The following is a 27,886-nucleotide window of genomic DNA, read 5'->3' on the forward strand; positions in this document are numbered from 1 at the left end:
GTCCAAAATATCTCCTCGCTTTTTCCAGTGAAAGAGATTTATGGCCCAAATGCAACCCCACATCCTGCAAAACATGACGGCTTATTGTAGCTCACATGTTTCAGCTTTCAGAAACAGGATCTGCAATGCTGATTGTGTTAGCCTAGAGTAGGATGGTACGCAGCTGGAACATGTTGATGCCAAGATACCCTTGACAGATATACAAAACCAAAGTGATAATGGAGAATAATTGTCTCTGAGGAAGAATGAGAATTGTCTAATAAATGCAGCAGAATACTACCTTTTCTTATTATACGGCTCTTCACAATGCTAGTAGAACGCTCCATTGACTTGAATGGGATATCCCAACGTTCTACGGTAAAATAAATTCATGTAATTACCGCTGCAAACATATAATTACCGCTGTCAATGGCAACGGGTTTTGTGCTGCTGATCATATCACTCCGCAAGTATTCCGGTCACTTCTTACATTGGAACTTCATTCAAAAGTGAAAGCAGACGGTTGATCAGCTGTGTTCTAAAGAATGTTTGATTCAAGTTCAGCGTGTGTTGCGAACTATTTGTTTCTCAGCAAAAGCCACGACGAAACGGTAACAAATAAGTGTAAAGAGACATATCGTGGACTTTATTTTTTTGTTTTGGCAAGTAGCCGTATAATAAGCGGGATAATGTATAGAACGCCGGTCATTATGGGACGCTGGCGCATCGGGGTCCGGTTTGCCCTGTCGGGACTTATTTTCCCAATAATGACTGGCGTTCTATACATTATCCCTTACATAACAGCTGTGGACCTAACAGTATATGGTCAGTATCTTATCCTTAGAAATTGCATTGTATTGTCTGTTAAAGGAGCCCTATTATGGTGTTATTAGTCTATCAGTATTACAACCCCTATGTGAAACAACCCCTATGTGAAACGCCCGACGTCTCGTCTCGTCTCATCAGACATTTGTAAGTTAGGCGATTATGGCGTCAGTGCTGCCTTACCAGTTTGAACCGACCATTTTCATACACAAAAAGCTATGTAATCCATAATAGGACAAGGGAAAAAAGAAAAAGCATAATAGCGCCCCTTTAAATTAGCATAGCAGTTAGCAAGAAAACTTGAGCATGCAAGATTAAACCATTTATTGAGTGCATCCTCATGTTTGGCATCTAGCTTGTCTTACATTTTTGAGTGGCCCTTTACAGTCTGCTCACAGTTCACTGCTGTGTCCATGACTCTGCAGGAATACAAGAAGCAGTGACTGGCCCAAAAAAAAGCTATAGCCATCTGATGGATGTGGATGTTAGCAAATTAGCCGTTCACTTCTGACAGCGTTAGCCCCATTGCCAAGCCTTTGAGTGTCAATGATCCGGTAAGAACCCATTTCTGTACCCAGGGAACAAGAAGTCAGAGAGCCATGTCAGCTGTTACAAACTCAGATATTTTAGGCCATGTCTCCAGCATGAGGTAATTCACGATATATGATTGGCTTTTGCTAGAAAGACTGCCATATCTTCTCCCCATTAATTATTGTCATAACTCTCATAAAATGTCCAGTCATCACATACAGTCATACACCAAAAAGTCAAACTCCGAAGCACAGCCTGAACGTCAACCCACAATCCCCCCTTTTTCCTCAGTCGATATAAATAAACAATCCGCGATTTCGACATCTTAAGAAGCACTTCCAGACAAAAAGACTGCAATGACGCCTCCTTAAATGTGGCAGCAGCTGCAACCACAAGCCTTCAACCCCACAGTTTCCTCACGTCCCTGTCTTAGCTCTTGGGAAACTTTAACTGTGGTTGACTTCCAGTGTCATTGGGTTAAAGAGCACAACTCAAGCAATTTTTTGCGTACTTTTGGTGGGCATCTCAGAATGCCACTTTGTTTGGGGGCCCGAGACTATTCACACACACTATCTCATGTCATTTTTATGTTCTCTTTGGAGACTTTAACAGACCCCATGTGACAAGTGAGTGGATTAAGCTGTGTGCTGTGTGTCGATCCCTCTGGAACCGTTTTGGTGAAGAATGGCATCCGATGAGCGAACCAATAAAGCCAGGTGATCCTGGAGAGCAGTGCAGGGAAGCCTCACACATGGTGACCATGATTGAGGTGCTCTGAGGAGCAATTCCTGCACATTTTTGTGTGCTTGAGTCATGGAAGACTGGGAACACCTTCCAAAGCAACTGTAAAAAGATGAAAGATTTTTATGAGGTGCTCTCTCTCTCTCTCTCAAAAAAAAAGCCACACATTCTAGATCAGTGGTTGTCAACCTTTTTTGAGCAAACGCCCCCCGACACACACAATTAAAAAAAAAAAAACTACATCCCTGGGTAGGCTAATGGCCACTCATTGCTACGTTGCTTAAATAAAAAAACGAGCCCATTTCTGTGCCGTTTTGGTTTCTTCTGGAATTATAAGAAAATGTCCCTATTTTATTATTAAGCAGATATAGCCCTCTGTTAGAAGCAATAGGAGACTGGTTGGGTAAAAAAAAACACTACCACATTAGCATTGGTTGTAATGATTTTTTTTTTTAATCAATAGGAACATTAAATGTAGGCAACAAGACGTGTCATTTTATCATGGTCAAAAATCAAGTGCACATCACATGAACAACATATGCACATCGCAACAATCCAACCAATCACAAAACAGATTCCGCGCATGAGGCCTGTTTAGGCCTATATATATTTCGTATTTGATTAGCAACGGTCTTTTCGTGGAGACTACGCTCAGAGCAGCTGCAGAACAACAGCGAGCGGAAAATGGGCTATGAAACAAAATTAATGAGAGCCCTGTGGTTGATGGCTCGCTGCCAGCGTCTTGACGTCTGGACATTGAGAGGTCAATTTCAATCTGAGAGCACCAGAGCTGATCAAGTTTAGGCGGTTGCGATATTTTGACTGCATGTGCAGTGCTGTGTACATTTTTATTGGTTATTGAACTGTTAAGCCGCGAACTTGGGTTATGTTTATCGGCGTTACTATAGAGATGACGATAGCTGGGGCTGGGGGACGTGAGTCCGGGCGTGTGCAGGCCCGAACTGCACTGTATGACCACTGAGCAGAGATAAACAGTAAAATGTAGCTGGGACGGTAGAGGGGTTAGACACCCATGAATGAAAATAGCCTATTTATTTCAGGTAGCCTTTTTTTGCACCAAAAATATGTGAAAACCATGAAAGTTTAAAATGTAAAAAACAAAACAAAAAAAAACCCCTCTCACGTTCCCAGTGCCCCCCTAGGTTGTACGAACGCCCCTGTTGAGAAACCCAATTCTAGATCCTGGTGCTCAGGCGCTTCTTTTCACAATTTCATTAGTAGGTCTGTGGGGGTCATCCCTATGTTCCCCGGGTCCTATGTTCCAATCCCCGCTTAGGGTTAGGGTCCTATGTTCCCCGGTCCCATACAAAGCAGGGAACATAGGACCTGGGAAATGATAGGTACGCTCCCGTCTGTGGCATAATTCTTGGAACTTGCAAAAGCAATCCCTTCCAGTCAGATGGATCCACCACCAGGTGTTCAGCTGAAACTATGAAAACCTAGGCTATGCAAAATATTACAAAGGCCTTCACAAAGCCTCCCGTAGGCCTAGTTTCAGGGACTGTTTCTGCGGGGCATGTACTGCACACACCCCTGCTGCAAAATGAATTTTCAGCACAGCCTTGAGTGGTGCCTCATGTCTTTGATGGGAACAAAAGACTTGGCAGGTTTGGGTCGTGAGGATAACTAGGCCATCATTGCTGCCTTGACAGCTGTCAATGGCCCTTGGGGTGAATCAGCGGGATAAAATATGCTGACGGTAAATCCAACTGAAACCCTGCCTCCTGCTCTGCCTCTGGGCCTGACTCATGTGATGAAATCTGAACCCTCAGGAGTAAATGCACTGAGCTGTGACTTTAACCCTTTCAGCACGTGCAAGATATCTCCGGTGAGCTGTAACACGGTCCCTAATGGTGTCCCTGTGGTTTAAGGTGTTACATTCACCATTTGGATCATCACGTAGCCCAACTTGGGTGTGATGTGTAGTATTTTTGGTAGAGTCATCTGTTTGGTGTGTTGAGCAAGAGTGATCATGGAGCAGATGTTTTGAAGATGGGCGTGTTATTTTCACTTTAGTGCAAAACTTTCAAAAGTCTACACAAATGGGTTCCATTAACTTTTATAAGATGCACACAGGACCATTTAGTGCCAGCAAAATGACAACTAACTAGAACTCTTGAATGTGATGTGAGTCCTTGGCTTTATTTTTCTTTATTTTTGCCATCATGACTTGTTCTCTCTTCGCAGATACCTTCACAAAGTCGCCCAGGGAGACTATCGTTAATCTAGCTGTCCAGGGCTGTACCGATGCCGATCCCCTCCCACAAGCACAGGAAGTGTTCTATCACCCCCAGGTGTGCGCCATATTCCTTTACATCAGGGCTGGCTGGCTGTCCCTCCAGTGGGCAGACTCCCTGGCCTTGGTGTTTTACGGCTTTGTTTGCTTTTGTTGGAAGCTCCATCTGCTCTGGCCACGCTGTAAGGAGAGAGAGAGAGAGAAAGAGAGAACATGGGGGGACCACAGTGAAGCTGAGCATCCTGCTTTCTGTGGCAGTCCGCACCCCTGTGTTGCCTGGGGTCCACCCACGCTGTCTCTCTCTCTCTCTCTCTCTCTCTCTCTTTCCCTCTCTCTTTCCCTCTCTCTCTCTCTCTCTCTCTCCCTCTGTGTATCCCTGGCCTTCCTCCCCCTGTGTCCATGTCTCGGAGGTCTCCTGCGTTCGTGTTGGTGTGTGGTCTTCCTCTGGCCCGAGAGAGGGACAAGCGTCTGTTATGGCCAGCGCTGGACCTGAGCGTAGCAGCCACACAGATCCTTGGGTCTGCTCCCAGGCCACATCTACCAGGACACTCTTCCCTCAACTCTGTCTCTCTCTCTCTCAACAGGAAATTACAGGCCCCCCGATAAGGTATTGTGCAGTAAGTTTTTGGACACCCCGGTGGAGAAAAGCTCACACACTTGCTATTGGCAGCACACAGGCGCGCCTGTCCCGGTAGAGGAAGTTTTTTGTGCACTTGTTTTCCATGGTGGCGTGGAGAAACTTGCGGTTCGGCATGGATCGAGCCACACACAGTCCCTCTCTGGCCATTGTTCAGCCGTATGTCGTTGAAATGATCATGGAGTGTTTTGGGGCCCTGGAAGGGGACCCAACAGCTTGCAAATGTGTGAGTGGAATGCAAATGAAAGCACGACCCTGCCATCAAGTTGTCCTTCGCACGTCAACCCATTTGTTTCCCATAACACCCAGGAAGCTAACGAGTCGCCGGGGTCGACAGAGTTTTGAACAATTTCCAAAACACATAACTGAAACAGGAAGGAAACCCAAAAGGGCTGACCAAGAACACAGTTACAGTAAAAAAAGGAGCCTGGGCGTTATTACTAAGCAGCCCTGCACAACATCAAACACACTGTGCCGTGTTGACTTTCTTGAGATGAAATGAATTAGGAACAATTTCGCTTCCGCACTAAAAACAGCCCCGCTGGCTGGTCCACCAAGTCAAGGTTGGTCTCTCCCCTGGCTCCACCTGGACCAGGGACCAGCTAGTCTGGTCTGGTCTGGTCTGGTCTTCGGCGGGGCAGAGCGCAGAACACGGGGCTAGCGCCTGTTCCGTCTGGGTCATGCCATGTGGCCTAGTGAGGGGATGACTGAAAGTTTCCTATAAACACAACCTGGACGTCGGCAAGGGACACCAGGAGAGGTGGCTGGGCCGAGGGGGTCAGAGTTTCCGAGCCGAGCTCTGGTCTCTCTGACTGCCAGGACGGAGACGCCTCTCCTGTACACTGGAGCCATTCTTTAGTGTCTTCACCGAGACGCACCACTGCATGAAGCAGTGCACAAGAAAGGATTATGGGAAATAGATGATGTGTTTAGACAGAAGAAGTGTCATATGGCTAACATTCACTATGACAGTTTAAAAATTATTATTCAAAGTGCTTTCATCCCAGTCCTTTATTCAAGTTGTTGACACTTACTGTATCTGAGGAGAACTTTTCTCTCTATACCTGTAGATGTGTTGACATTTCAAAATGTTAATTATGGGATTCCCCCCCCCCTCTCCTCCACACACCTGTTGGCGTGCCACTATCCCACAAGATCTTCCCCAGTCAGTGGGTACATTTAAAGGTGTTAATCAAAAGCTGGCAAAGGCTGCATTGAAAGCTGACTGCCCTGCAAACCTGGGCATCCATTTCATCATGGATCCAGAATAGATCTGTTCTGACAGCGCTGGATGCTGACCCCTGTGAGGCCCCCTGTCCTCATTTGTCCTCCTTCTCCTCCGAGAGGGAGAGAGAGAGAGAGCGTGCCGTCCATCCATGGCTTCGGTACAGTGAGGCCAAGTTATTGTCTCATGTGCATTGCTGGGAGAGGCCTTTTGTCTTCCCCTGCTCAGCTTAAATTAGACGCGCCCTGGCAGAGACACATTTATTTTTCCCCTCGAGACTCCATGCAGACAGCAGCTCGTTAGCCGAAGAATTCTGTGTGCAAACCCACACACCCCAAAGACAACAAAAACAGTGTAAGGGGGGAAAAAATGTGAAGGTCATTGGTGTTTTAATACACTTCTTCATTGGCTGCAAGTTTCTATATTTGTTCTAAAGGCAATTTAAAAGGTTATGTGTGGGCTTTTAATATGTTGTTTATTTAAATAGATAGCACTTAAGTTATTAGTACTTTGAATGTTAAGCCATTGCCTTCCATCAAAAGAGAAAATAACCTTCTCATTCAGAGGTTTTGTTTTATGAGGGCTTAAATTGACTTCAGGTCTCTTCATATGTCTAAGAGTAGTTAGCCTATATCCTGAAATTAGATGGCATCCAGTATCAGTTAGTTCCGAATTCTACAAAACCATTGTAGGCCTATACTATGCAATATACAGTGGGCCTACATGTCTAAGTGCTTCATTTTACACTGCTGCTGTGAAATTATATTTACCATAGAACCTGAGGTTTTTGGATTGTGCAGTTCAGTGTACCCACTACATCAATGAGGTAAACTTTGGCTATAGTTCAAAGCTGCCATCTAGTGGTGGTAGGTCATTATGACAAATAGGAACGACAAAGCATACTTTCTCTGGAATAGTACATTCTAAAAAATAAAATAAAAAACTCTCTGAACTAAAACATTGACAGACACAAGGAAACATAATATAGACATATACTTGACATACACAGTTCAGTTTTATTATGGACCAGAGTGGGAAAATCCTGTTTACACATAAAAAATAACAGAGCTTTCAATGGCACAGGTATTTCCTGAACTCCAATACCTTTCAGCAAACCGCCTTTTCTTTCCACAAACAAGATCTTTGAAGTTGTCCCTTTACTCAACAACTGTTAACAAAATATATATCTCCTACAAATGCATAATTGTCAAAATAAAGTATGGAATAGGTTATTATGACACAGGTAATATGAGACAAACATAAGAAATCAATAAGATCCTTTTTCATATGCTCACATTAAGTGGCTGACAAGCATGCACACCAAAATATTCCTTTTGTAGAAAGCAGTTAAGTAAAACCTGACATTTCTGTGAACCCCTTTGTTGGCTAATTTTCCCTTCTGAGCTTTTCTAAGCCTATTAAATTATTTAACCTTAACACATTTATGCAATGTGAGATGTTATTACGTAAAGCTCTGGCATAAACTGACAGAAAGACTGAGGTAAGAAAGAAATTGATTAAAGCCACCAAATAAGCTAAAAAAACACAAGCATAGTCCCTCACCTCATAACATCATACACAATGTGTTGCTGACACCTTACTTAGAGCACTGTGTTGAGGCACATTTGGTTGGTTCCTTCAAGTAGGGGCAGTAAACTCATACAGTCATCATAACGGGGCCCGCACGCACTAATGGTCTCAGTCGTGAGTGCATGTTGAGAGGAAGCATGAAATGTGCCTGTCCAGACAAGTCCCTGTGGCCCACGTCGCACTCCCTCATGTCCACAAAAAAAGTCTTGACAGTGTTTTCACAATTAGAAAGAGTCTGGGAGCACCAAGAGGGTACAGAGTAGACCGCCTCTACAGTCAGGCAGTGACAATGATTGATTCAGGCACCGAAAAGCAGAATCACATGCCGGAAAAAAAAAACAACCCAACAGGCCTTTCTTCAGCACTCCTTGAATGAAGACTGCTTACACGGCTGTCAGGGGAGATGATGAGTTGCTGGAAACAGATTGGAAATAGCAGCTCATCCCATCTGGCCCCCTGCCTGGGACTGTAAGCACAGCTCCCTCTGCGTGCCATTCAGTTGTTTACTTGGAAGCCGAACTTGAACTGCCGTTTCACCCTCAAAAAAAAGGCAAGTCAAAATAAATGCACCTCATTTCTCACACCTAGTTAACACATTGTGACATTCTGATATTATCTATTTGCACACAATGTCCTCAATGCAATGTCCTTTTTGAGCAATGATTTTGCATTCTGTGATTGGTAGTGACAACAAATGTATTATTCGACCCCACATACACACGATGAACTCACTGACAGAAAACATTAAGAGGCAAAAAAAGGTGGTAAAGCTTTATTAGGACCAGTCACCATCCTCCATCACACTGACAAAGAGCAATTCCTGGATAGACTGTCACAACATGAGGTTACTCTCTGGGTCTTGGCTCTGTGGAGCAGCATTCAGGGTGATGTATATGATACACGTGTTCCTGTTTACTTGTTAAAACCCATTGTCAGGGCAACGGAGCCAGAGCAAGACTGTTGGCTATGAGTTTAGGTCTACATGCAGCATTAACAATACCAAATATCAGACATCTTCAGGGTTAAGAACAAAAAGGTTCCAGGACAAAGGACGTGTTCATTATTGTCAAAAACCTGAAACCATCACAGGTATTTTCTGGCATTTCAGCAGAGCCTGGTTAAGGGAGAACGGTAGTGATCTTAGTTTGTTTGTTTTTTCCTTTATATTTCATAGCTCCATACAAAGTGTAGCTGCTTGAGCACTGACATAGTCTTGGTATTGTGCTTAATTGGCACGACTGTTTTTTTTTAATATATATATATATATAATCACACAGTGACCAAGTTCATCTGTTCATTCAGCGCACGCTTCCGAAAGCCCGCCGCAACACCCTTTGACATGGACGCACGGCAGCAGAGGTCAGAGTAATGGTATGGAACGGCGCACCCTGCTCCCTTGCTGGCCGAACGCCCCCGGAGCGTCCCTGTGTCTACATGAACTCGTCCGAGTCATTTCCGTCCTGTCGGGAGAGAAAAGAACACACCAGAGAGCCAAGTCACGACTAGAACAGATGGATGAGATCAACATATTCCCACATCGTTTTTCAAACCAAGAGGTCGAGCCGGGAACGGAGAAGTTACCTCATTTGTGGTCATGTTTTCACTCCTCATGAGCGACGTGTAATTCCTAGAGGAGAAATGACATGACATTTTAAACCTTTTTTTGTGTACAGTGACAAGTAGGAAACAAGTACAGCTCTAATTAAATTACACACATCAACTTCACTCAAGGACACTAAAGGTGGGGGTTAGAAAGAAACAATTTGTTCTGGTAAAAAAAAAATTCTGCTGTAACTTGACATTTGAAAGCTTCCTGTCTGGCTTTCCTTGCTGTTTGGATTTGTTTTGTTTTATTTTCTCCCTTGCTGTTTGTTTAGTTTGATTAGTTTGTTTGCATTTACCTCAGCTCCTCGGCCTCCTTCTTTTTCCTCATCTCCTCTTTCTCCTTCTTCTTCAGATCCTGAATCTGGACCTTCTTCTCGTTGCGCTCCTCGCGGTCTCGGGACTCTTTCTCGGCCGCCAGGTCTGGATGTCGCTCGTCTTTTGTCTTCTCCAGCCGGTTGACGATCTCATTGATCTTCTTCTCAACTGCTACAATTTTAACCTGTTTGACACACACAAACAGCATTCCATTGGTAAGGATACTGTATACTAATGGCACATGAACTTGAGGTTTGTACTGAGAGTGCTGTCTATAATCCAAGAATTAAAATGGCAACACGACAAAACAGCAATAAATCCAAAAGAAAAGCACAGACACTAACACAATACAATATTCATTGATTAGTGCAAGAATTCAATGTAAATATTATACTAGATACAGTGTACAGATCTTAGTGTACTTTATGAGAACTGCAACTGAGAAATGATTTGCCTCTTTTTGCCGGAAGAAGCCTATCTGACCAACATCCATGTCTCCCGTTTTCTTCAGGTTGCTCCAAGGAGTGTAGACAACATTGATGTTATTCATCTTGCAGCCTGTAGAATAAAAACAAAACCCATCATCCTGTCCATCATTACTGTAAACTGTTAAGGCTGATCCTCCTTAGCTTGAGGCCATCAGTATTTACCTTGAATGCTGTTATTTTTCACCAGCTGTGCACAATCCACCAAGACTTCTTTGGGTATGTCATCAATTGTTTTACCCTTGGAATGAAAGTATATTACAAGTTAATATGCTTGTTTCTTTATGTTAACAAGTTGTTGAGCTAGAATATAGCACCACCATTTGCAACTAGGAAAGTCTCGCTTTCTACTACTTTAATGGAATAACTTGTTATTATATGGAATTACATCTACCTTAGGCATTCTGAGATACACATGGGCAGAGGATAGCTTGTCCACGTGAAACCTGTAAAATACCTCTGTTAGGTTCCAAACATCAGGCTACATCACCTCACAAGCCACCTTGTGGACTTTCAAGTAAAAGCAGGCCAATGTGCAATTGTGCAATTGGGTAATATAATATAAATATTGAAAATCATAAGGATTTCTTTGCTCACCAAATATCTTCAGGCCATCCATATTTTATAAGGTCTTCATCTGAACACATGGCAAAATAAAATGTACTTGTTCAGCTTTGTTATATTGAATTACTCACAGTGATGATGATATATTCAGGACCAGTGCTACTTACTTTCGTATTTATCTTTTCCCATGTAGATCGTGTAGGGTGGAGTCACAACTGTCACAAACAGATAGTACCAGTCAGTGAAATGCCATTTCTGTGGCACTGTCAATTAACTGCGACCACGTATTGTTTACTATCAAACGCGAGATGAATAATTTGTTGCGATTGCTCGGCGCTGTTTCAAGAAAAGTTACATTCAAGTCAGAAGCCAAGACAAGACATCAGCAAAGCGGTTGTTGTTGACAAGTAACAAAGTAAGTTACGAACATGAGATCACGTCAGAAATATCAAACGAGCTGGGCCAACAGATAGTTGCAGTTCAGCTAACTGAGTCCATTAGGACTGTTTCCAAAATACGACTACCTTTTCTGAAGTGCAGTACGATTTATCTAAGGACAAACACTATTCTGATTCCGAGAATACATTTAATTGTTCACGACTGATTGCTCTCTTTTAGCAAATGTTAGTCTACTAGGCCACCTGGTTAAACAACAACGTTAACATTAGTTAAGGTTAACGTTAGCTTGTGAAAGCAACTCACCAGCGCTTGTGAAGTAAAACACCATCTTGAATAAAACAATAAAGTTGATAAATCAAGGTAACAACGCACAGTATGGAGCTGTAAAGATGTCGGTTTAGCTAAAAAGTGACAGATAATAATGTTTCACACAGAATAAAAATCAAAGGTGGTAACAATCTAGAACTAGCGTGGCTAGCATCTCATGAAGTGACACAGGAAGTGATGTTATAGGAAGAAGTCAACAGTTTCGTGCTTCAGTGTTCTCTGGTGTAGTCGACATCAAGGAACAACAAGGTTTGATGTGTCCGGAAACTTAAAATAAAGCACGTAGAACGAGAGACATTTTGGACATTTGAATAGGAAACGGGCTCTGGTAAAACAGTAGAGACTTATTAGACAATGCAGAGCGGCATTAATATCAACCAAAATCACAGTTAAATTGAGCTTGACATTTAATTTGAATAATAATAAATTATATTAAATAGCGTGTCTTCACAATCTTCGTTAGAGTTAAATCACTAAAGTTGAAACATTGCCCAAAACAAAAATGTGATTTATGGACGTGGTATTTTTCACTTTTATTTTAAAATGTGTAAAGCTCCTAACTTCCTTTCAGTACATTGTTGACGCTCTGCTTCACATAACTTGGTTGTACAATCCTGCTTTCGCGCGCGCTAGAGCGCGCTATTCAAAACAAGACGTGAACCGCGGTCAAAGCAAGCACAGTTGTTTTGAGCGGGTTACTCACTAAGTATCTCCTGAATGTAGCGGTCTGGATTTTTTCTTTGTGTTTATCGTGTAAGTATTTTTTTCATATTAAATAGTTATCTGAGAATGTAAGTTTGACATCCTATTAATTATGTTTTTAACAGAAGAGGGTTTTGTGTTAAAGCTGTTTAGTCGTGTTCAGTCATTAACTTAGCATGCGGGCTGTCCTGGCTACTGACGGTAGCTCATATAGTTATATAACTTAACTTTAACTGCAGGGTAAATGCTCAGTGGATACTTTAGTTCCATAGAAGTTAGCATGGCATTTTCTCCAGTTAAACAGGTTAACAATCACAGGATGCACAGAAAACTCCACAGAACTCTCTCTTGTTCGCTGGTTGACAAGCAAATTAGCCAACTTAGCCAGGGGTTGCTTCGCGCGAAAAATAGTTCGTAACTTGCCTAAGTTAGCCAATGCCATGCCATGTTTAACTTGTTTGGCTATGTCCCTGGTGTTTACGTGGCAGCTATCATTAAACTGAAATATTTTGCCCCCTCGTAACGTTAGTTTTATTGCTAACACAGACTCATTCGCGTTCGAATGCTCAAAGTCGTGTTGAATTTAGCTGGGACGGTGTCACGATGTACTGCATTTCTTGTAGCATCACCATCTTTAGATAGTTAAGATGTTTTTCTCGCATATGTTAATGCTTTGTTGTTTCCCTCATCCTTAGAGTTACTTTACAGTGGTCCTGAAGATGTTGCCCAACCTTACTTCAAGAAAGAGGAAGCAGTGCTCTCCTGACCTTGATGGGTAAATGTTGATGGCCTTTCGGCTCACATCTAGGCCGTGAAAATGATAATGATGCTATTAATAAGAGTTAGAATTTCTTGACATATTTTAAAACCTCCAGGGTTCATGTTTTCATCAGTCTTTAATTGGCATTTTGTTCAATGAGCAAGCATAGCATCCAGAAATATTTTGAGTTGTGAAGCAAACTATTATCTGTGGAAGGAATGAAATGTACAAATGTATCCTGATTTGAAATGCCTGTTTTTTTTTTTAATTTTATTTATCTTATTTTTTTATTTTATTTAAGAAACCCTGCAAAGAGGCAGATCATCAATGGCTATAGCCCTCCTAGGAGATCATCCCCTCGCAACGCCCAACCTTCCATCCAAAAGATGTGTGCTGGTCATCTTGAGAAGGAGAACCATTCACCCATGAAATCACCAGGAAGGAGACCGCGCACCTCGCCTCCAATGCCTCTTACCCCTAAAAAAGACTCCAGGAACTCTCTGCTGGAAGAACCCCCAAAAAAGCAGAGGTCTCCTCAGAAGGTGACTAAGCAGAGGTCTCCTCAGAAGGTGACTAAGCAGAGGTCTCCTCAGAAGGTGATTGTAGCAGGGTCCTTCTACAGTAAACAGAAGGTTTTGTATCTCACACCCCTGGATAGGAAGCTGCTGAAGGAAACCAAATCTCCTCCGTCCAAATCCGTCGAGGAGAAGCCCAACCCTCCACCTTCTGTGGGGAAACCCAAAGGCAAGAGAGGCCGGCCTGCAAAGAAGATTACATCATCTAAAGTCCAGAAGCCCAGCATTAAGGGCTACCTTTCAGCAAAGGTCAGTGCGAATAAGGTGACTCCCAGCTCCAAGGTTGACACAATGAGCTCTGGGTCAGAAGCCTCAAAGAAAACTCCCATGATTACCTTTGGTAGCCTGAAGAACAAGGCCAAACCTAAGATCCTTGTAGGCGCTGCTTTCTTTGCTTCTGGCAAAAAGCCTGCTGCTATGTTCAAACGGGCAGTGCCATGGAAGCCCAAACAGACTGTAGGTCAGGAGAAGCGCAAAGCCGAGGCTCCTCCAGAGACGGAGAAATGCAGTGAGAAAGATAAGGACCAGCAGCGGCGTTCGCCGATTCGACACGCCGTCTTTGCCAGGAAGCCGCCGCAAAAGGACATGCCCAGGTTACCAGCTGAGCTCACAAACACGGAGAAACCAAAGGAAACGACCACGGACGTGCCCCTGAGTCCTGAGGTGGGCTCCCCCCGTGCCTTCCTGGAGAAGCATGGCATCATGAAGGACCTCAAAATCGTGCTAAGGAGATCTGTGTCCCCCAGTAACACCGTTTCTTCTCTGGACAATGTCTGCACACAGGTAAGGGTCTTTATGCTAGTTTTATAGGCCTGGTGTAGTCCTGCGTCTGTGTCCTGCGCACGTGGCACGTGTTGAGAATTGCTTGCGCGGGTGGGGGGTGGGGGGGGGGTTCGTGTCCCTCCCAACAATTGCGACCAGGCGTCAATGAGGCACGTCTTCGATGCATGCAAATGTGCATGGAGGAGTACATCACCTCCTTTAGTGTATGCCAGAGGTGGGACCAAGTCACTGTTTGGCAAGTCACAAGTAAGTCCCAAGTCTTAGCAGTCAAGTCCAAGTCAAGTCCCAAGTAAATACAGAGAAGGGCAAGTCGAGTCCAAGTCCAAGTCACATCAAAGCCAAGTCGAGTTCAAGTCCAAGTCCCAATCTTTTTCAAGTCCTGAACAAGTCATCAGGTACTCTTCACTTAATAATGCCATTATTAGACTATCCATCATTTTAGCACTTGCATCTAATCCACAGTATTTTTTTTATAAATACAGATTAAAATATGTTCAATGTTTCTGTCTTGTAATCTTTTACGACATATGCATGCACATACCTGTGTAATATACACATGTGCATACCTGAGTAATCTGTAAACGGATAGCTACATGACATTCAGCACAGCTGCAAATATACAGTATATAATGTTTTTCCAAATTGCGGAGCCCACTGTAAGGATGAGGATAATAGTTTGACTGATAGTAATAATTTCACTGCTCTAGGCCACAGATTTGCCTGCAAACTATTTATTAGGCTGTCTGCCAGTGGCGACTCATAAGGGAAGCCAAGGTCAACACTTTTATATTATTTAAAAGATAATAATGACAGTAATTTTGTTTTAAAGTATTCATTTCTTTAGAAATACTACACATTTTATGTTGTTTATCTCATTTGTAAATGGTGCACTGTCACTTTAAGCCCATTGTGTCATTGTGTGCCACTGTCCACACGTTCTCATAATGATCTTTTTTTACCAGCTCCATTCAAATATAGCCTATGGCTAGTCCACAAACTCAAACATCATTCCCTTGGAAAGAGAAGCATGTATGACATGATGCTTGCTTGACATTTTCTGTTTGCAATTAAAAGTGAATTATGAGCCTGGTAGCCAGTAGCCACCTAGCTACAGTAGCTGAGTGAAATGCGTTTCAATCGGCATATCATGTGCTTCATGTAAATAAATTATTGAATACTTCAAGACTCACCAGTTCCATTACACAAGGCAAAGACAACTCTTCATAATATTCTTGTCCACTTTCCAAATCACAGTGAGTGCAGCTATGTCATAGTGACCTGGATCTCATAGTTTATAACAGTACAGTAGGCTAGTGAGAACCGGATAAATTCACAATCTCCTCTAATCTCGTATTTGTTGCCTTCACGATTTCCTTTTATATGTTTCTTATATTTAAAAGAAGATATCAATCATCAACAATGACAAGCCAGCTGGAACCTACTCATTTTCTCTCCCTCTCGTGCGTGCTTAGATGCGTTCTCAATTAAATGCAGTAGGGTAGCATAAGTTCAAGTTGGATCTTAATGGAGAGGACTCGAAAAGTATCAACTTAATGTAACATGCTGTTGGTGCCTTTTGACATTAAACGTTTTCTAACAAGAGTGCAAATCAGTAAAGCTACTAGTGATTGGCTAAATGTTGGTCCTTCCTCTGTCTCTTGCCCTACACACAGAACGTAACGCGTGTGGGGGTAGCGGCAGTACTGTACTGTGCTCTGGCCGCTTGTCTCCGCTATTATTTATTTTTTTTAGTCGCGGGAAAGCGTCTCTGGGGTGACTGGTCCACGATCAGGAAATGTAGTTTTTGATTCGAGACATGTCAAGTCATCACAAGTCAAAGAGGCAAAGTCCGAGTCAAGTCTCAAGTGAATAGTATTCAAGTCCAAGTCGAGTCGCAAGTCATGCCGAATTTTAACAAGTCAAGTCTGAAGTCATTAAAATCATGACTCGAGTCTGACTCGAGTCCAAGTCATGTGACTCGAGTCCACATGTCTGGTGTATGCTAATGCAGAGGGGTCATTCCGTGTGAAATCACCCAATTTCAGCACAATTTGGCAGGTGACCCTCTCCGAAAAAATCTGAAAAAAATCACAGGTGTTTGTAGACCAAATACATGCATAGATCTAAAATAGTATATCTGTATAACTAATCGTTGCAAAACTACAGCCCTTTGAAACTGTGTGTTTAGATTGGATATATGCAGCAAACAAGTGACTCTCTTACTCTTCCATTGACTTCCATTGTATTAAAAGAGCACCACGTGTGGTGCAAAGTGGTACTGCAGATAAAGTACAAATTCAGTGGATTTATAGACAATATTTGTAAAAAATCTTATCTCAATGAAGAAACTCAGCAACAAGCCCAAATTTTGGGCAGATGATCCTCACATACAGAATGATATATGGTAAAATTAAAAAAAATCCTGTTAACTGTCCACGTGGTGAAATGAGAAGATGAAAACGGGCTTTTTGAAAATCAAGCCCAATTTAATAAAAATCCTCTGACAATATGATAATGTTAACAACCAAAGTTAATGCATGGACATGACCTTATAATCCATACATGAGTGGGAACAAAATCTGATGAATTTGTATCACATACTTTTTGAATGAGAAGCCCTCAAAGGTGGTGATGTTTTTTACATTATGAATTTATAGCCATTTTCAGAGCTTTGCAGAGGGGGAATTACACAAGATACACTTGATTTGATTGGATTTTTTAATTCAACAGGAAAATGTTCTTCTATTCACATAGTTTCACTAATCTGTGTGAAATACCAAAAGAGCCAATAATGTTGGAAGTTGAACAAAAAGGATTGTTCACCACGATGCTTAAAATGACTTGAAACTTGAAAGGGCTGTAGTTTTGGAACCATTAGTGATACAGATATACTATTTAAGATTTATGCATAGGTTTGGTCTTCAAACACCTGTGATTTTTTTCAGATTTTTTGGGAGAGGGTCACCTGCCAGCCACTGGGTGATTTGACACGGAATGACCCCGAGTGAATTTGCCAATTTTGTGAAGTCGAGTGGTTGAAATGTACTGTTGGTACAGTTATGACCATTATAGCAGTATGCTTCTGCTTTGTGATCATTTCTGTTGAGCGATGCTGATGATATATAATCATTGTTTACTTCAGGAGTCAGATAATGAAATGGGCTCTGGTACAGAGTTTGACCTCAGTGACATCAATCATTCACCAGATGACAGCAGTTCTGATGAAGGTAATAGTATATTTATTTGGGGTTCTTGGCCTAATCTTGTTTTACTGAAAATCCTTTTCTTGTTTAGGTCAAATGTTGTATATGTTGTTTAGCAAACTTGTCCTAAAAGCTGTTTTTATATTCTTTGTTCTATAATTAGATTCATCTGCTGTGTACCCCATCTTTGGCTCAAAGAGGTAAGCAGAAAAAAAAAAGTTTAACCCTTCCAACTGGGTCACTATTGAAAAACAATTCTTACACTGTTAAACAGCCTACTCGTTAGTTATGGAAGCATAATTGAAATGGCAATGCAATTTGCAATTCAATAAGACATTGCATTGTGCAATTGACAATTCATTGTGCAATATGATAATGCAATTTGAAAATACATTGTACAAAGTGTATTTCAATATGCAAAGTGGCTATAAAATCCTCAATTCAATTTGATTTCTTTTGATTAAAAAATAGAATAGAAAAAAATAGAATAGAATAAAGATGGATTGAAACGCATTCCATTTTGCCATGGTACTTCAGTCTCATAATTCAAATATCAATTATTTGTGCAATTTGATATTCAATGTTCAATGTGGGCTTGCATTTTGTTAATATATTTGGCAAAAGTGACAATGCCACCCTGAAACCATTCCAACTTTGGATGAAAAGTAGAACATTCGGCCTCTGTTTTTGAGTACCTTTATTCAAATGGTAATGAAATAGCGTCCCCGGTGATTGCATTGCACATTGCCACACTCTGTGTTATTCGATACAGATCGATTGGTCAGCGGAGCAATTGAATTGTCAATTGCATAATGCAATGTCTTATTGAATTGCAAATTGCATTGCCATTTGAATTATACTACATATATGCTACATATATGCTAGTGCTCCATCTTTCCAGTGCAGTGGCCTGTTCTTATATTAAGTAAAAACCTGAATTGATGGCTGTTGTTCTCACTCATAAAATTGATCTGAATTCTGAGAACACAATGAGGGGACCAGTTCAAACTTATTCCTGAATATGAGTCAATCATATAACTGCTGGTTAGCTGAATTTGCACTATTGGATGGTATCAGCAGCATTTGGGTGCAGTTTGTGTCTGTAACTGTCAGTGAGGCTGATGTTGTTGTTGTTGTTGTTGTGCTGTGTGGCTCCAGGTCCCAGAGGAAGAAGGCCCTGTCCTCCCCCAGGACATGCAGTACCCCCTCAGGTCTGTCCAGCAGCCTCACGCCCTCATTCAAGGACCGGAGCAGCGCCCGCACTAGGCGGGAAGGCAGGAGGTGTGACGACGACCAGCTCATTATCGTGAGTACATCTAAATCACCCAGTTTCTCCATCTGTGTTGATCTCTGTCTGTCTTGCATCCCATAATGTGCCTCGTCCACATGCTGATTACCAAACCATTGGTTTTGACCACTCTTACCATTACTATGTAGTCTGTCTATACAGAAAGACAGACTATTTTTCCACATAGGCCACTGCGTACTTTTGGTACGAAAAAAAAATTAAAACAATCGGTTTGACCTAGGTCGAGTTGCTGCAGCCAACAGCTAAGCCAGTGCATGAACATGCCCCCAGAGTGTGGAAGCTAGGTAGGAAGCAACTCAAGCTAGGTAAAACCGATTGTTTTCATTGTTTTTTTTTTTTCACTCGGTGACCTCGAGAAATGGAGATCTATGTGAAACATCGCCAGATTTCTCCTTAATACATCTGCAAATAAATCGGGTGTTAATGTAGGATGCTAATGTATTACAGATGAGGTTGATTCATTGCACCCCTCATCTTGATGTTATGATTGAGCTTAAAGTCACACTATGCAAGATTTTCACCTTTATGAAGCCAATTTGATGGTAAACGAACTTGTAATAGGCGAATCGTTCACCTAGCATAGCTATACAGCATAGATCTAGCGAGTCCCTACGGAGAAAACCAGCCATGCAACTTCCAAGAGTGGCGCCCCGCCAAAACTCGCGAGATTCTGAAATATTACCTTGTCACTAGATATAGTTCTTTGAAGTTTTTGCCTGTTGTTAATCCTTCACCTCCACAACAAAAGCATTTGCATTGTGCACAGGGGTGATCAGTCACAAGAAGTTTGCTATTTACAATAGCAGAGTAACATATAAACACATCGCGACTCTAGAGGGAGCTCTAAACTCGCCAAAAATACCTAAACCTGCATAGTATACCTTTAGAGTTTATCAGCTCCTTGTTATGTTTGACTTGTCAATGAAATGACCCAGAAGAAAAGGTATGAAGGTGTATTTGAGAGATCCTGCTTCAGAAGTCCAACCTTTGACAAATGGCTGATGTTGGCTGTGGTGTTTTGTTTAGGACGCGGGTCAGAAACAGTTTGGAGCGACCACCTGTGGCTCTTGCGGGATGTTGTACAGTGCAGACAGCCCAGAGGACAAGCTGCAGCACAGTCAGTTCCACCAGCGCTTCCTGGACGCTATCAAGTTTGTGGTGGGTAACTTGTCCCCCTCCCTCCATCGGGCAAACATTTTTGGTAAACTGCATGAAAGGCGCTCATAATTGATGCTGCTATATAGACCCTTTCAACAATAAAAACAAAAACAATGCTTGAACGTTCTATTTGGGCCCCAATCTACTTCCTCTGCATTAAGATAACATGGAATGTTAAAAAGGAAGTCTTGTGGGGCCAACTATGATGCTGATAATGGAACTCTCTTGAAAGGGTCTATAGCTGATTTGTTTTGATGTACTTGCTTTGGTCCATATCAGTAGTGGCTGCACAGCCCATAATATTGCTCCTAATATTAAGTAATATAGACTAATCACATTTTTTAGTAGTGTGAAATGTTCACGTTTGTTCTCATCTCCAGGGCTGGAAGAAAGAGCGTGTGGTAAATGAGTTCTGGGACGGTAAAATACTTCTCGTTCTCCCCGATGATCCAAAGTATGCAACAAGAAAGGTACATTAGTTTAAAAACGATCAACCTATGCTACACTACCTACTGTATACTTCCATACTCATGCTGTCATGCTCCTCAAATGGCTTTTTACGTCTCAAAAAGAACCTTGACTCATTCAAGGGCTTAACTTGTACTGAAATAGCATTCACTTCATTCCCCACTGTATGTGAAATCTGTAGGTAGAACAGTTAACACTTCCGCAACCTGCAGACCTGTTTTGGGTTGTTAAATGTTGCTAATAATATAATGGCATTTTGAAAATTGCAAAAAAATGCAGTTGTGGATAAAATGATATTTGTTTGTAAACCCTTGAATGACCTTATCAGTGTGTTTAACTGAGCGTGTGTGTGTGTGTGTGTGTGTGTGTCTATGACAGGCAGAGGATGTGCGCAAGGTGGCGGACAGTGAGCTGGGCTTCCAGCAGATTACCCTGAGCAGTCCCAACTCGGCCAAGACCTACCTGTTCGTCAACAGCGACAAGATGGTAGTGGGCTGTGTGGTGGCAGAACAGATCCGACAGGTGAGTCACGCGTCGCCCTATGACATGTATGACACTGCTATATGATTTCCACTTGAACTTCAGTTTTTTTCTTTATTTATTATAAGCCAATTTCACATTTTAAATTGTTTGTTTGTTCGTTCTTGTACTTGTCTGTTCATGTATGTATTCATGTCAAGTGTGCTTTGTGATCGTAACATTCCTACTCCTCTCCCGCCAGGCGTTCCGTGTGCTTGAGCAGGCTCAGCAGCCGCAGCCACAGAAGAAGGTGTCTGCGGATCAGGAGGACATCCTGGAGCGCCACCGGGCTTGGTGCTGCTCCACGGTGCCCGAGCGTGCCATCTGCGGGATCAGTCGCGTCTGGGTCTTCAGCCTGATGAGGAGGAAGAGCATCGCCACGCGCATGCTGGACACTGTCAGGTACCCAAACATGCGTGCGCGCGCACACACACACACACACACACACACACACACACACACACACTGATACGGTCATGATGCACATACATACAGTTATGTGCAAAATAATAGCAGTGTGTTTTAAAAAAAAATGAATAAAGCTAAAAATCCTTAGAATAGCTGTTAATTACATAATATCAGTGCATTGGGAACACTGCACATTCAATTTAAAATCAAAACTTCTCAAAATTGAAGTTTGTGTTATACCTTTACAGAAAGTGTAGAAAAAGGAATGTTAGGCTGTTTGCATTTTTCTTTACAAACTCAAACATTTACTGTATAAACTGAAAAATGTCTCAAGATTTTGCTTTACTTTGAATCACTGCACTAATATCTAGTTGCATTACCATTATTTCTGAGAATTGCTTCACATCTGTGTTGCATGGAGTCGACCAACTACTGGCACCTGTGAACAGGTATTCCAGCCCAGGACGATTGAATTACATTCCACAATTCCTCTGCATTTCTGGGTTTTGTCTCAGAAACAGCATAACAAGATTGACATTATGGAGTGGCCAGCCCGATCCCCAGAACTCAATCCTATAGAAAACTTGTGGGGTGACCTCAAAAATGCTGTTTCTGAGGCAAAACCCAGAAATGCAGAGGAATAGCGGAATATAATTCAATCGTCCTGGGCTGGAGTACCTGTTCACAGGTGCCAGTAGTTGGTCGACTCCATGCAACACAGATGTGAAGGAATTCCTAGAAATAATGGTAATGCAATGATGCATGATATGCAAATTCCTTGCTGCAGACATTGCAGAGGACTTTATTTTAATCAACACTTTATTTATTTTTATCAACACCATCAGGCCGTTGTTTAAAAGTAAAAGTAAAAAATCAATGATCTAGTCAGCACATTTTCTTCTCTCTCCTTCATTTTACATGGTTACTGACTACAATGGCGCAGGGTCAAAGGTCATATGGAATTGATTAATCTGCCTTTTTTAATTTAATCAGTTATTTTTTCTTAAATTAATTAATTGAAATTAATCAGTTATTTTGACAGCCCTAGATATTAGTGCAGTGATTTTAAAGTAAAGCAAAATCTTGAGACATTTTTCAGTTTATACAGTAAATATACATTGCTATTTCTTTGAACAGCCTAACATTCCTTTTTCTTCACTTTCTGTAAAGGTATAACACAAACTTGATAAATTTTGGTCTTGTTTTGACTTGAAATTGAATGTGCCGTGTTCCCAATGCATTGATATTATGTAATTAACAGCTATTCTAAGGATTTTGAGCTTTACTCATTTTTTTAAAACACACTGCTATTATTCTGCACATAACTGTACATACCTATGCACACCCACATACATACTTATGCCTTACACACACACACACACACACTTATGTATGTATGTATATGCATAGCAGTATGGTTGTATGCAAGTGCTAGTACCAGTGTATATTATATGTGCATTTGAAGTATTCGGGGGGGGGGGGGTAATATGTGAAATGATAAGAGCCTTAATGGTTATGTTTAATGAGGATCACAACAACCAGGTGGCCATGACTGAGATTCAGATTTTTAGTAAGTGTTTTAAAGTTAGTTATGCTCTTCATGTTTTTTTCCCTCATTTTTAGAAATTCTTTCATGTATGGAAGCCATCTAACTAAAGAGGAGATTGCTTTCTCTGACCCCACGCCAGATGGCAAACTCTTCGCCACCAAGTATTGCGGGACTCCAACTTTCCTGGTCTACAATTTCATTGGCTGATAACACTTGTTAGCATTGGATGTTTTGATTTTTGTAAAGATTTTTATTTCTTTTTCCTTCAGACGTTGCATTTTTGTAAAAAGGAGATATTGTTAGTTAATGCAACTTTGATGTTCATTTTTATTAAAATATGAAATGTACTCATAGTTCCAAAAGTGATAGTGTGAAAGGCACAAATGATATGGGATCAGAATGGCTTAGCACAACCTCAATCCTGAGCTAATCAGAATGGCTTATTATTCACCAGTCAGTCACAATTCTACAGCACAAGCTACGGTAACAATGCTATCTCATGAGCTCTTCTGTTAGTGTCATACCTTTTAAAACAAACAGTCTGTATGAGGAGCTGAAAAGAGGCTGACATCAGTATTAATTCTGAAGTGATTCTGATACGCTTTAGAGGTTAGTATCAGTTACATAATTATTTTGAAGGTCCAGTTGCTGTTTTTTTTCTCCTTAGTATTTAGTACTTGATGTATATTGCATTATATGTAAATAAAAACATATCAATTAAACATTCCAATCATTGTTCAATTACAAAGTCACTTTTTCTCACTGAAAAGAAGCACACTATGGCCACTGTAAGCTCCATATACTTAAATATTTCAAAGACAAGACCAAAGGAAATGTAGGTTGACATGTCTATTGCTCAAACACGATTCCTACCTGAGATTGTAAAATATTAATGAAAAATAAAATAACTTTTATCTAAAGGCGTTCAAGTGAGTTGCCAGATATATTCTGTTATAACAGAGACTTTCTAATGAGACAGCACTCAAATCCTCCATAGAAATGCATGGGGCTAGTTTATAACGCCGTTACTACACATCAGACCCCTTCCTCGGCAAAACGTCGACATGTGAATACATTGAGCCAATCATATGGTGTGTTGTGAAGACATCGTGCCAATCATGTGTTGTGATCCGCCACTGGAGCAATATTGGTGTCGTGAAGCCTTGCGCACGCGCATTTCTGCCGAAATGGATGCCCGACGAGTGCCCAAAAAGCATTGCCGTATGGCCCGCTGAGTGGAGGGACTTTCCTAAAAGGACTTTGGTTATAATCCCATCTCATGAGTATATGAGTTGGCAGCATATTAAAGAAGTTGAGCATTGTGCCACAATGAGAAATTATTTCAGTCATTAACCAACAAACATTAACAAACATATTTTGATATTTAGTATAATTCTTGAGTACAGCCTGTTATAAAAAACTTGGATTCAAACAAGTTGATATGCACCAAAAAGCACTCAGATGAACCACTAGTGCAATCAGTCACTTTATTCTCCATGATCTGTCTGTGAATATATATACTATTTAAAAGAAGTATTTTGACATTTATAAAACATACAGAAGTGACAATGGACAAGAGTTTAGAACAGTAAAACTGTAGAACAGTAAAACAAGTGACAAAATCAGAAATCTCAAAAAAACAACAGACATTTCCAGTTCAGCCCATATAAGCAGTGTATATCATAACAAATGCTGTTTAGAACCCTCTGGTTTCTTCTCGAGTACTGTACAGTATTGCGTTTAGATTAAGTAAGAACAGTTTAAAGAACCCGTGTTACACCTTATGCTCTTGGGTAAAAATGTACAGCGTCCACTACTTCTCTGCTAGTCGATAACTATGACCTCGCTGTCTGCTTCGTTGACCTGTGCGTTGTTAGACTCCAGGACCTGGACGATGTGTGCGGCGGATGGCCGCTTCCGAGGGTCCTCCTCCGTGCAAAGGCAGAAGAGCTCCGCCATGCGCTGGTAGGCTCCGCCCAGTGTCTCCATGTCCAGGGGCGGGCGGGTGCCCAGGCGCTCGTAGTAGGCGTCCTCGTCAAAGTCCTCCTCAGAAGACTCGTCTAGGCAGGGAGGGTGGAAGAGCAAAAAGTCACCAAGAGGATATAATGTGTGAGAATAATTTTGTCCAAGGGTAAGCTACACATATTAATCAATTCCATACACAAAATCCAGCGCCAATGTAAAGGCAAGGCAGCAATGTAACTATCCAAGGCAATTGAATGTGCTCAATGTGCTTTACATTATGAAATGTTGAGGATGAGGGAACATCTTGCTTAATCCCTGACTCCTCTACCATGTATGATGAAACATTGATTGCAGTAACATGTGCATATACCAAGAACAATATACAGTATTTGCTGTGTGCATAAACCAACAATGACAAGACGTTCCTTTAAAAGGTCCTTAAAAGACTCCTGTCTTAAGAATAACAACAGCTCACCGCCCCACTCTCACAGACATCAAATGCACCCGCTATACACTGATCCGAATGTAGGTCAATGGATCATAGATGACTCTGTACCTTCATCTTCCTCATCATCGTCTTCTTCATCCTCATCATCCAGCATCTCCAGATGAGGCATTGAGAGCGTCATCATCTCCCACAGCGTCAGGCCGTAGGCAAAGATGTCCGCCTTGTCTGTTATGACCCCTCCTTCTAGCGCCTCCTTGGGCTTCCATGGCTCTGTGCCAATGTAGCGAGCTTTTGGGTCACTCACTGATCAGAGAAACATAGGGGCACACACAGATAAGGAGGAGGGAGAGAGCAGTAGAGGGCAAGGTATCAGACCATTCACACCAAGAATGATAACGATAACTATAACCATAACGATAAAAGCGTTCACACTGAACAACGATAAACAAAGTCTCTCCTTGTGTTAATGAATGTGACGGTTAAAATTTTATGGGTTCTGACTGGCTATTAGCTTTTTAGCGTTCCGAAAATCGATCTGAAAGTGATCCCCAACGATATCGTTCTTCATGTTGTTATCGTTATAGTTTATGTGTGAACGTCGTCATTCATATTACAGGAACGATATTTATTTATAGTTATCGTTCTTTGTGTGAATGGGCCTTTAATGTCTGATAATCATTGGCAGTTTGGGCCACATCAATCATCAGTTGCAATGACTAAGATGAACCCCCCCACCACCACCACCACCAATACAAATACAGAGTTTTTAAACCAGTACAGACAGCTTTCTAAAGAGCAATTTTTAAATATAATCCAGTAGAGTGTGTAAAACAATGGAAAGAAGCAAATATTCAAACAAAACAAAAAATGAAAAATTAAACTCTTAAATGTCTCTTTACCCTGCATGTTCTCATCCAATCTGAGGGACACCCCTACATCACAGATCTTGACCGTATCAAAGTCGCCCCTGATGACCACGTTACAGGACTTCATGTCACCGTGTAGTAGCTTCTTCTCATTGTGAAGGTACTGTAGGAATACACACAAAACACAACATAAATAAACACAGGGAAAAGTCTGAAACACAGCAGGAAGACTGGAATCAAACAAGGTAAAAAGGATAGAAAACAGTAAAGGTTACCCTAGTATAGGCTATTAAAGGCCTTAAAGCAAAGACAATTTCTGTGCCTGGAGTTACCAGACATCTGAGACCATTAAAATTAATCATCCATTTTCAAATCTTAAAACAGCCTGGCTCACATCTGAATTCTGGCACAGTGCCTAAGAACTTTAAACCTATCAGAGGGCAGAGAGAACTTTCAAATGTCTGAAATACCTGAAGGCCTCGAGCCACATGCAGAGCTACTTTCTCGATGAGTGGAGCGGGGAAAGCCTTGAGTCCTTCCTCCCTCCTCTTCTCAATGAGATCATTGAGAGACTGCTCTCCCCCGTACTCCATGGCAAGACATTTGGAGCCATCCTTAGATGTTGTGAAAGCACGGAAACCTATGTAACAGGGCACAATAGCAATGCCATAGTGTTAACTAAACACTGGCTTCAATCATAAATGTTGTCCATAGCTTACCACATTTTTATGAGAAGCCACAGCACTTATGCAGCAAGATTCATAAGCTACGTAATAAGCTTCATAAGCTTCTGTACAGAAGGAGGCTTGGAAACATGCAATTTTCAGGTACAATTACCAACAATGTTGGGATGCTGTATGTCTTTCAGAATCTTCGCCTCGTCATTCAGACGTTTCTGGTACACATTCTGTTGGGTCTTCGCGCATTTGCTGTTGATCTTTTTAATGGCCCATGGAGAATGCGTCTGCTTTCCCATTCTGAAGAACAGTTGACAACATGGCATCACGGAATCATAGGGTTTGCTTACAAAATCAATCCTTTAGAAACCTTTCAGGGATGTGTACGTGACATAACTGTACCTTTCCATCAGATAAACATTAACCCCTGTTCCACATCCCAACTTCTTCATAAAGGGAGACGCTGGAATCATGACGGGGGTTCCCGTTGCTGGACAAGTAGAGCGAAATAAAGTGTTACTTTTATTATATATACGTTTATGGTTCCTCAACAGCGACGAAACTGATATCAAATATTAGACTTACGAGGGCTTTTCACATTCCTCCTTTTGGGGGTCTTGAAGACATTTGGACTGTTGTCTGCCATTTGTCTGTCAATGGACAAAAGGGAAACAGTTGAATTGACGTAATCGGCTAACGTTGCAGCTGAGCTTTGCTAGCCTTGGATTGTGTTAATCAGAACAGGAAGATACGAGTAGCCTACTAGATAGCCTACGTTACTTCTGCCATCAACTTAACGGTCGTCTACTATTTCTTTTGAAATACAAGTAAAAGAAACTGGACTATTTGCTCATTTAAATGTTCACAAAGCCTACCTTCCTCGCCTTGGACTGCTCAGTTAGTTGAGGAGGGAGACCGCGCCTATCATTCAAAAACCCAAAGCATTTCATGACGTCATTTTGTACAGGCACTACAAGTGGACAAACCTTGCAACAGACAAGATTCCCTGTGAAGTA

General features: G+C 41.7%; 3 protein-coding genes across 4 annotated transcripts; 1 reads left to right on the forward strand and 2 right to left on the reverse strand.

Annotated features, from left to right (window-relative positions):
- Positions 1 to 8,542: 8,542 nt before the first annotated feature.
- ccdc25 (coiled-coil domain containing 25) lies at positions 8,543 to 11,596 on the reverse strand. Its single transcript, XM_076272283.1, has 9 exons — positions 11,457 to 11,596; positions 10,922 to 10,969; positions 10,788 to 10,827; positions 10,585 to 10,636; positions 10,356 to 10,431; positions 10,160 to 10,263; positions 9,687 to 9,889; positions 9,367 to 9,412; positions 8,543 to 9,245 (listed from the first exon to the last, which is right to left on the reverse strand). The coding sequence occupies exons 1-9, from the start codon at positions 11,479 to 11,481 to the stop codon at positions 9,216 to 9,218; spliced, it is 624 nt and encodes a 207-aa protein (XP_076128398.1). The 5' UTR covers positions 11,482 to 11,596; the 3' UTR covers positions 8,543 to 9,215.
- On the forward strand, positions 11,073 to 23,608 carry esco2 (establishment of sister chromatid cohesion N-acetyltransferase 2). Of its 2 annotated transcripts, none has more exons than XM_076272282.1 (11): positions 11,073 to 11,169; positions 12,878 to 12,957; positions 13,244 to 14,300; positions 17,443 to 17,527; positions 17,667 to 17,703; positions 18,662 to 18,809; positions 19,839 to 19,970; positions 20,351 to 20,440; positions 20,817 to 20,960; positions 21,160 to 21,359; positions 22,989 to 23,608. In XM_076272282.1, the coding sequence occupies exons 2-11, from the start codon at positions 12,902 to 12,904 to the stop codon at positions 23,119 to 23,121; spliced, it is 2,082 nt and encodes a 693-aa protein (XP_076128397.1). In that variant the 5' UTR covers positions 11,073 to 11,169; positions 12,878 to 12,901; the 3' UTR covers positions 23,122 to 23,608. The 2 variants fall into 2 exon arrangements, with proteins under 2 accessions (XP_076128397.1, XP_076128396.1); XM_076272281.1 differs by lacking the exon at positions 11,073 to 11,169 and adding an exon at positions 11,312 to 12,233 and having other exon boundaries at positions 22,989 to 23,607.
- A 779-nt stretch (positions 23,609 to 24,387) lies between these two features.
- On the reverse strand, positions 24,388 to 27,833 carry pbk (PDZ binding kinase). The gene is made up of 8 exons (XM_076272002.1): positions 27,746 to 27,833; positions 27,456 to 27,520; positions 27,273 to 27,360; positions 27,031 to 27,170; positions 26,664 to 26,833; positions 26,227 to 26,356; positions 25,436 to 25,630; positions 24,388 to 24,974 (listed from the first exon to the last, which is right to left on the reverse strand). Exons 2-8 carry the CDS (start codon positions 27,514 to 27,516, stop codon positions 24,739 to 24,741), a joined length of 1,020 nt encoding a protein of 339 aa, XP_076128117.1. The 5' UTR covers positions 27,517 to 27,520; positions 27,746 to 27,833; the 3' UTR covers positions 24,388 to 24,738.
- Positions 27,834 to 27,886: the final 53 nt, after the last annotated feature.

This window comes from Alosa pseudoharengus, unplaced genomic scaffold (genome assembly GCF_046254945.1).
Source record: "Alosa pseudoharengus isolate Yale_2024_CS ecotype anadromous, Long Island Sound unplaced genomic scaffold, YU_APseudo_1.1 YU_APseudo_1.1_scf_7, whole genome shotgun sequence".
In the NCBI taxonomy this organism is placed as follows: domain Eukaryota; kingdom Metazoa; phylum Chordata; class Actinopteri; order Clupeiformes; family Clupeidae; genus Alosa; species Alosa pseudoharengus.

What these genes read in the sequence shown, in the direction of transcription:
- ccdc25 (XM_076272283.1), bottom strand. Translation starts at nt 11,481, where the DNA reads ATGGTGTTTTACTTCACAAGCGCTG. An exon ending in GTTTTACTTCACAAGCGCTG is followed by an intron (nt 10,970 to 11,456) that starts GTGAGTTGCTTT and finishes TGTTTGTGACAG; the next exon opens with TTGTGACTCCACCCTACACG. An exon ending in AAAACATGACCACAAATGAG is followed by an intron (nt 9,246 to 9,366) that starts GTAACTTCTCCG and finishes CTCTCCCGACAG; the next exon opens with GACGGAAATGACTCGGACGA.
- esco2 (XM_076272282.1), top strand. Translation starts at nt 12,902, where the DNA reads ATGTTGCCCAACCTTACTTCAAGAAAGAGGAAGCAGTGCTCTCCTGAC. An exon ending in TGCTCTCCTGACCTTGATGG is followed by an intron (nt 12,958 to 13,243) that starts GTAAATGTTGAT and finishes ATTTTATTTAAG; the next exon opens with AAACCCTGCAAAGAGGCAGA. An exon ending in CCCATCTTTGGCTCAAAGAG is followed by an intron (nt 17,704 to 18,661) that starts GTAAGCAGAAAA and finishes GTGTGGCTCCAG; the next exon opens with GTCCCAGAGGAAGAAGGCCC.
- pbk (XM_076272002.1), bottom strand. Translation starts at nt 27,516, where the DNA reads ATGGCAGACAACAGTCCAAATGTCTTCAAGACCCCCAAAAGGAGGAAT. An exon ending in GAGGAATGTGAAAAGCCCTC is followed by an intron (nt 27,361 to 27,455) that starts GTAAGTCTAATA and finishes CTACTTGTCCAG; the next exon opens with CAACGGGAACCCCCGTCATG. An exon ending in ACAGCATCCCAACATTGTTG is followed by an intron (nt 26,834 to 27,030) that starts GTAATTGTACCT and finishes CCTGTTACATAG; the next exon opens with GTTTCCGTGCTTTCACAACA.